Here is a 9,440-nt window from a genome sequence, read left to right as displayed (position 1 = left end):
CAAATTTATTACGTTTGCAGAATTTTTCTCCAATACAGAATGCCTGATGTTGAATAAAGTTTGAGCAACTGCTTCAGGGTTTTTCCCTAGTACAAAATGTGGGTGATAAGATCTGTGATACACGTAAATGTACTAAAACGTTCTTTATGTTTGTAATATTTGTCTTCAAAATGAATACACTTAGCTTTAAAGGCTTATATTTTCCTTTTTGACAGTAATTCCATTTATTATGGTTTTATTAAGTGCAAACATTCTGATATTAAGATGTGAGCAGAGATTAATGGCTATTCCATATCCTTTGTATTTGTACAATTTTTCTCAAGTATAAATGCTTTCCTGTGCGATAAGATTTGGGCATTAACAGTATTGCCAAATACTTCACACTTAGTTTTCTCCAGTATGAATTATCTTACGTACAATCAAGTTTGAAAACTATTTAAAGTCTTTGACACATTCTTTACATTTCTAGTATGTTTCACCAGTACGACTTTCTTTATATTTAGAAAAGCTTAAGCTGTTGTCAAAATCATTGTCACATCTTTCAGTTTTGTAGATTTTTCTCTCCAATATAAATATTTTTATGTCTAGCAAGGTTCGCAGATTGGTTAAAAGCTTTGTCACATCTCTCACATTTATAGGGTTTCTCTCCAGTTGAATTATTTTATGTTCAGTAAGTTTTGAGGATCAGTTAAAAGCTTTGCCACATTCCTCACATTTGCAGGGTTTCTTTCCAGTATGAAGTTTCTTATGTTCAGAGTTTTGAGGATTGGTAAAAAGCTTTTCCACATTCTTCACATTTGTAGGGTTTCTCACCAGTATGAATTCTTTTATGTGTAGTAAGCGCTGAGGAGTGTTTAAAAGCTTTGCCACATTATTCACATTTGTAGGGTTTCTCTTCAGTATGAATTTTCTTATGTACAGTAAGACTTGAGGATCGGTTAAAAGCTTTCCCACATTCTTCACATTTGTAGGGTTTCTCTCCGGTATGAATCCTCTTATGTGTAGTAAGGGAGTGGGAGTGTTTAAAAGCTTTGCCACATTCTTCACATTTGTAAGGTTTCTCTCCAGTATGAATCCTCTTATGTGTAGTAAGGGAGTGAGAGTGTTTAAAAGCTTTCCCACATTCTTCACACTTGTAGGGTTTCTCACCAGTATGAATTCTTTTATGTGTAGTAAGGGTTGATGATTGTTTAAAAGCTTTGCCACATTCTTTACATTCGTAGGGTTTCTCTTCAGTATGAATGTTTTTATGTTCGGTAAGTATTGAGGATTTCTTAAAAGCTTTTCCACATTCTTCACATTTGTAGGGTTTCTCACCAGTGTGTATTCTTTTATGTATAGTAAGGGCTGAGGAGAGTTTAAAAGCTTTGCCACATTCTTGACATTTGTAGGGTTTCTCACCAGTATGAATTCTTTTATGTGCAGTAAGAGTTGAGGATCGGGTAAAAGCTTTGCCACATTCCTCACATTTGTAGGGTTGCTCTCCAGTATGAATGTTTTTATGTTGTGTAAGTTTTGAGGATCGGTTAAAAGCTTTTCCACATTCTTCACATTTGTAGGGTTTCTCACCCGTATGAATTCTTTTATGTTTAGTAAGCACTGAGGAGAGTTTAAAAGCTTTGCCACATTCCTCACATTTGTAGGGTTTCTCTTCAGTATGAATTTTCTTATGTTCACTAAGATTTGAGGATCGTTTAAAAGTTTTGCCACATTCCTCACATTTGTAGGGTTTCTCTCCAGTATGAATTATCTTATGTTCAGTAAGAGTTGAGGATCGGGAAAAAGCTTTGCCACATTCCTCACATTTGTAGGGTTGCTCTCCAGTATGAATGTTTTTATGTTGAGTAAGTTTTGAGGATTGGTTAAAAGCTTTTCCACATTCTTCACATTTGTAGGGTTTCTCACCAGTATGAATTCTTTTATGTTTAGTAAGCGCTGAGTAGAGTTTAAAAGCTTTGCCACATTCCTCACATTTGTAGGGTTTCTCTTCAGTATGAATTTTCTTATGTTCACCAAGATTTGAGGATCGTTTAAAAGTTTTGCCACATTCCTCACATTTGTAGGGTTTCTCTCTGGTATGAATTATCTTATGTGCAGTAAGAGTTGAGGATTGGGTAAAAGCTTTGCCACATTTCTCACATTTGTAGGGTTGCTCACCAGTATGAATGTTTTTATGTTGAGTAAGTATTGAAAATCGGTTAAAAGCTTTTCCACATTCTTCACATTTGTAGGGTTTCTCACCAGTATGAATTCTTTTATGTTTAGTAAGCGCTGAGGAAAGTCTAAAAGCTGTGCCACATTTTTCACATTTGTAGGGTTTCTCTTCAGTATGAATTTTCTTATGTTCACTAAGACTTGAGGATCGTTTAAAAGTTTTGCCACATTTTTCACATTTGTAAAGTTTCTCTTTGGTATGAATTATCTTATGTGCAGTAAGACTTGAGGATCGGGTAAACGCTTTGCCACATTCTTCACAAATGTAGAGTTGCTCTCTGGTATGAATTCTCCTATGTGTAGTAAGATTTGAGAAATGATTAAAGGCTTTGCCACATTCCTCACATTTGTAGGGTTTCTCTCCTGTATGAATTCTCTTATGTGTAGTAAGAGTTGAGGATCGCTTAAAGGCTTTGCCACATTCTTCACATTTGTATGATTTTTCTCGAGTATAATTTTTTTTATACGTAGTAAGGTTTGAGAATTTGTTAAAAGCGTTGTCACATTCTTGACATTTGTAGAGTTTCTCACACGTATAAATTCCCTTATGTGTAGTAAGCTTTGAAGACTGGTTAATAGCTTTTTCACATTCTTCACATTTGAAGAAATTCACTTTAGTATAAATTCTTTTATGTTGAGTTAGGCGTGAAAGCATGCAAAATGATATGCCACATTCTTCACCTTTGAAATGTTTATTTTCCATATGTTTGATCTTATCTTCCACATCTGAATGTGGAAATTTATGAAAGACTCGCACATATTTATCACACGGAAACATCTTGCTCTGGGTAGTTGGTAAACACTGGTTAAGTCCATTAAAATCTCCTTTGTAAACCTTACACTCAGCCACACTTTTGCAGCCATTTAATTGAAAATTCTCCTTTCCACATTTTTCATATCTTCTCAGTGTCATGTTTTGAGAAGAATCTTGTATGTTCTGCTCTGGCCAAAACTCTTGGGCAAAATGAGAACACATTACTGAAAGAAATAAAAATAACACATTACTTTACAGGCTCAGATAAACACTTTCCAAATATAATTTATAAAATTACACAAACGACAGAAGCAAGATGACACTGCAGGTTGTAATTAAGTGAGTGCATTGCCCCAGGTGAGTACAATGCAAAAAGCCACACAGAAGAAAAGAAATTCTGTCACATTTATCCAATACAGCTTTTTCTACTTCCCAACATAACATAATGGTTTTAGAAGTAAATTGCCAATTTTACTTCTTACAATTATTTATTTTATTTTATTTATATTTTTTGAAATGGAGTTTCACTCTTCTTACTTAGGCTGGAGTGCAATGGTGCAATCTCAGCTCATGGCAACCTCCACCTCCTGGGTTCAGGCAATTCTCCTGCCTCAGCCTCCTGAGTAGCTGGGATTATAGAAACATGTCACTATGCCAGCTAATTATTTGTATTTTTATTAAAGACAGGGTTTCATTATGTTGACCAGGATGGTCTCGATCCCTTGACCTCGTGATCCACCCACCTCAGCCTCCCAAAATGCTGAGATTACAAGCATGAGCCACCACGCCCAACAGCATTTAATTTTTCAAAGATGTCAGTGCAGCCAAACTTGGTGAACGGATTCAACATAATCTCTACAAAAATCCCATTAGCGCATGCGTATAATACACATGACTCATGTGTATAATCCTATCTCTTTGGGAGGCTGAGTTGGGCAGATCACCTGAGGCCAGGAGTTTGAGACCAGCCTAGCTAACATGGTGAAACCTTTTCTCTACTAAATATACAAAAATTAGCTGTGTGTGGTGGCACGTGCTTGTAATCCCAGCTACATGGGGGGCTGAGGTAGGAGAATTATTTGAACCCAGGAGGTGAAGGCTGCAGTGAGTGAGATTGTGCCACTGCACTCCAGCCTAGGCCACCAAAAAAAAGAAAAAGTTATACACACATAGACACACACTGGAATATTATTTACCTTTAAATAAATCTTGTTACATTTTAAGATCAACTTGGAGAATATTATGCCACATGAAGCCAGCAATAAAATGATGGATACTATATGATTCCACTTATATGAGGTATTTTAATTAGTCACATTCATCGAAACAAAAGGTACAAAAGTGTTTGTCAAGGGCTGGAGAGAGGATAAAATGGGCAGTTATTACTTAATGGGTATTGAGTTGTAGTTTCACAAGATGAAAAATTTATACAAGTCATTAGCAAAAATATATAAATATGCTAAACTTCCCTGAAGTGTCGATTCTTTGAGACAGGTTCTCATTCTGTCACCCAAGTTTGAGTAAAGTGGCACAATTATGGCTCACTGTAGCCTCGAACTCTCAGGTTAAAGTAATCATGCACAACCAATCTCCCAAGAAGCTGGGACCACAAGTGCACACCACCATGCCTGGCTATTTTTAAATTTTTCTTTTTTTTTTTGTTGCAGAAAGAGAATCTTTGTACACTTCCCAGGTTAGTGTCATACTTTTGGGCTCAAGTGATTCTCCTGTCTTAGCCTCCCAAAATCCTGGGATCAAAGATGTGAGTCACTACCATGCCTGGCCATGAAATATAAACTGAAATAGATTTTAGATGGGAAAATTTACTGTATGTGGTTTTACAACATTTTGTTTTAAAGATAAATTTTATAAATACAGAATCATAAATCTTTACCTTCAAATCACAGAATTGTATCTCGCACATGAAAGAAATATATATTTATAATTGAACACAAAATTCAAGTGAGACTGTCTCCATGACAAATCACTTAAATGAGATAAAACCACCATTGAAAATCAGCTAAGAATACATTCAACATAAGGCATAATCAAAACTGGGGTCATATTTATAGACAAATACATATATATATAATATGACTGGGATAAACATACGGCTTGCTTATTTCTTAATTAAATCCCACATTGACTTAAAGTATACAACAGAATTTTGCAAATTATCTAAAAAGGTAAAACAAAAACCACAATAAACAGATTTTTTTTTATTGTACTTTAGGTTCTGGGGTACATGTGCAGATGACACAGGATTGCTGCCTAGGTACATAGATGCCAATGTGGTTTTCTGCTTCCATCTCCCCATCACCCACACTATATCTGCCATTTCTCCCCATGTTATCTCTCCTGAACCTCCACACTTCCTGCTGTCCCTCCCCTAGCCTTTGCCAACAGACCCCAGTGTGTGATGCTTTCCACCTGTGTCCATGTGTTCTCACTGTTCAACACCTGCCTATGAGTGAGAACATGTGGTGCTGGATTTTCTGTTCTTGGGTCAGTTTGCTGAGAATGATGGTTTCCAGATTCATCTATGTCCCTAACAAAGGACACAAACTCATCATTTTTTATGGCTGCATAGTGTTCCATGGTATATCTGTGCCACATTGTCCTTGTCCAGTCTATCATTGATGGGCATTTAAGTTGGTTTCAGGTCTTTGCTATTATAAACAGTGCTGCTATGAACATATGTGTGTATGTGTCTTTATAACAGAATGATTTATAATCCTTAGGGTATATACCCAGCAATGGGATTGCTGGGTCAAATGGAATTTCTATTTCTAGGACCTTGAGGAAGTGCCACACTGTCTTCCACAATGGTTTAACTAGTTTATACTCCCACCAACAGTGTAGAAGTGTTATTTCTCCACATTCTCTCCTGCATCAATAAACAGATTTTAAACTGAAAAAGTACACTAATACAGAATGACAAAACTATTTGATAAGAGAGAAATGTTTACTCATAAAATCTTGCAGGCAACATTGATATAGCATTAAAAATAATGTGTCTAGGAAACTGTAATATTTGACTGTAACTGTACTCATGGAAGGCAGGTATTCTGAATCCTTAGCATACGCTATATGACAGTATAATTCCAAAAAAAATGCAGTATTATCAAAACCAAAAGACTCTGAGAAACTTTTTTTTTTTTTGAGACGCTCTTCTTACCCAGGCTGGAGTGCAATGGTGTGATCTTGGCTCACCGCAACATCCTCCTCCTTTGTTCAGGCAATTCTTCTGCCTCAGCCTCCTGAGTAGCTGGAATTACAGGCATGTGCCACCATGCCCAGGTAACTTTTTGTATTTTTAGTAGAAATGGGGTTTCACCATGTTGACAAGGATCGTCTCATCTCTTGATCTCGTGATCCACCCGCCTCAGCCTCCCAAAGTGCTGGGATTACAGGCTTGAGCCACTGTGCCCAGCCTCTGAGAATCTTTTAATACATAATCATTTAAAAAAACTAGAAGGCTGGGTGTGGTGGCTTAAACCTCTAATTGCAGCACTTTGGGAGGCTGAGGCGGATAAATCACCTGAGGTCAAGACTTCAAGACCAGCCTAGCCAATGTGGTGAAGCCCCTCTCTACTAAAAATACAAAAATTAGCCAGATGTGGTGGTGAGCACCTGTAATTCCAGCTACTTGGGAGGCTGAGGCAGGAGAATCACTTAAACCAGGAGGCAGAGGTGGCAGTAAGCCGAGATCACGCCATTCCACTCCAACCTAGGCAACAGGAGCAAAACTTCATCTCAAAAACAAAACAAGATAATTTTGAGCTGACTGTGGTGGCTCACACCTGTAATCCCAGAACTTTGGAACAAGGCAGGTGGATCACCTGAGGTCAGGAGTTCAAGATCAGCCTGGTCAACATGGTAAAACCTGGTCTCTACCGAAAATGCAAAAATTTGCCGGGTGTGGTGGTGAGGGCCCATAGTCCCAGCTAGTCAGGAGGCTGAGGCAGAAGAATCACTTGAACCTGGGAGGTGGAAGTTTCAGTGAGCCGAGATTGCACCACTGCACTACAGCCTGGGCAACAGAACAAGGCTCCATCTCAATAAAAACAAAAACAAAAACCAGACATAATTTTATGTTTTAAATACATGCTATTCTTACACAAAATAAAACTGCTGTAATCCAACATTAGAAGCAAAAATTAGCCTTACATTGCTAAATATATATATATAATGCTAAACATATATCGGTGTTAAATATATAAAAACATATATTGCAGAATATGGTTAGAGAGTCTGATATACAAAACCAATATTTCAGAATAAATTATATTATTTAGGTATATATTATTAGACTGGAAAAAGTGGGTGCTAATCATAGAGTTATTTTTTCCCGCAGCGAGCTCAAATTTGTAAGTAACTGTTTTAGTAAATACGGAGCACCTACTAAGTATTTAATTTACTTCAAGTATTACATGTAAATTCTAGCATACTGTTCTAAATTTCTGAATCTAAAATTCCAGACTAATTTGAAATAGAAAATGGAGAATAAAAATATATAGGGAGAATGAAGTCAGTAAGATGGGAGAATAAAAGATGCCCTAATTTGTTATCTCCTGCACAGCAAGACAATTTGTCAGCCATCCCTGACAAAAATGCCTTTATGAGACAGCCAGGTATCATGGCTCACACCTGAAATGAAAAATACACGGTACATTGAGTTTAGAGAACTGCTTCAGGTTAAGATTTCAAAACCAGACTGAATTCTGTAGCAAGACTCCATCTCAAAATAAGTGCCTTTGATAGCTTTGAGATCCAGAGAGAGACTTGTGGAACTCTCATACACCACAAGATTGAAAGTTTTTTCAGAAGGCCCTAGGTGCAAACTACAAAATCCCGTTCCTAACTACAGACTAGGACATGGCCCACCCAACTTGGTCCCACTGAGAAATCTGAACTGAGTATGTAACCATCCCAAACTCCTCCCAGCCAAAGTCTGGGAAAGATCCTGCTTTTTCAGAGGCTGGTGGGAAGATACCTATTTATAGCCACGTGGGCAGGCCTGCAGACCCTGGCCTTTACTGTGGTCTCTGAAGCAGTTCAATGACTCAGTTCCAGCTCCCTGAGCCACAGTTTCTGGGCAGTTTTACCGACACAGAAACCCACCCAGTGACCTGGAAAGATCCTTTCTGGTACTCGCTGAAAGCTATAATCATCCACATTTTGATATAAGGCCCATGATATGCAGACCGAACTGCAGAAACCTGGTCTAGTGTCTGCACTACAGAACAAAGTCCCCCCACAAAATTCAGTCTGTCTGAAAAATAAAATGGGAATTTAAACTATCCAAGTTTCTTATAACAAGCCAACTAAAGGTAGACCCTAAACCAAGCAGCCTTATGACAAAGCAACAACCCCTCTCTACTAAAAAGCCACAGAACATACCATCACCCTTAGGGTCAAACAAAAGAAGTGGTCCCAGAACCACTTATCCTCTTCGAACTTAACTGGGATCTCTAAGAATTTTTGTTTATGTAAAGAAAATATGGCACATGTACGCCATGGAATACTATGCAGCCAAAAAAAAAAAAAAAGAATGAGTTCATTTCCTTTACTTGAAAGAAGCTGGAAACCATCATTCTCAGCAAACTGACACAAGAACAGAAAACCAAACACTGCATGTTCTCACTCTTATATGGAGTCTCCCTCTGTTGCCCAGGCTGCAGTACACTGGCATGATTTTGGCTCACTGCAACCTCTACCTCCCACATTCAGGCGATTCTCCTGCCTTGGCCTCTCAAGTAGCTGGCATTATGGGCACATGCCACCTAATTTTGGCTTTTAAAAGTAGAGACAGGGTTTCACCATGTTGGCCAGGATGGTCTCCATCTCCTGACCTCATGATTTACCCCCATCAGCCTGCCAAAGTGCTGGGAATACAGGCGTGAGCTACTGCACCCAGTCTTCATTTTTTTAATAGTGTCTGTCACAAACTAAAATATTTTCACCTTAATAAAATACAACTTATCATTTTCAAAAAATAACCTTCTGAAACCAGTTTATAAAAATTTGAGCTTGGTGCAGTGGCTCGCACCTACAATCCTAGCACTTTCGAAGGCCAAGTCATGTGGACCACAAGGTGAGGAGATTGAGACCATCGTGGCTAACATAGTGAAACCCCCTCTCTACTAAAAATATGAAAAATAAAACAGGTGTGGTGGCATACACCTGTAATCTCACCTACACAGGAGGCTGAGTCAAAAGAATCACTTGAATCCGGGAAATGGAGGTTGTAGAGAGCTGAGATCATGCCACTGCACTCCAGCCTGGTTGACAGAGTGAGACATCACCTCAAAAAACAAAAACAAATATAAAAACAAAAAAACAACTGGCCGGGAGTGGTGGCTCAAGCCTGTAATCCAAGCACTTTAGGAGGCCGAGGCGGGTGGATCATGCAGTCATGAGATCGAGACCATCCTGGTCAACATGATGAATCCCTGTCTCTATTAAAAAT

At 38.2% G+C, this 9,440-nt stretch overlaps 1 protein-coding gene across 1 annotated transcript in view; it reads right to left on the bottom strand.

The window, feature by feature from the left end:
- Nucleotides 1-205: 205 nt before the first annotated feature.
- LOC144576479 (uncharacterized) overlaps nt 206-9,440 on the bottom strand; it is a 30,660-nt gene continuing 21,425 nt past the window's right edge. Inside the window, exon 4 of the mRNA XM_078359824.1 lies at nt 206-3,192. Coding sequence (XP_078215950.1) covers nt 872-3,192 — 2,321 coding nt within the window. The 3' untranslated portion in view covers nt 206-871. The remainder of the gene's footprint in view (nt 3,193-9,440) is intronic.

This window comes from Callithrix jacchus, chromosome 22, assembly GCF_049354715.1.
Source record: "Callithrix jacchus isolate 240 chromosome 22, calJac240_pri, whole genome shotgun sequence".
Classification (NCBI taxonomy): Eukaryota; Metazoa; Chordata; class Mammalia; order Primates; family Cebidae; genus Callithrix; species Callithrix jacchus.
The sequence above is the reverse complement of the archived record's forward strand: the minus strand, read 5'-3'. Positions and strand labels throughout refer to the sequence as shown.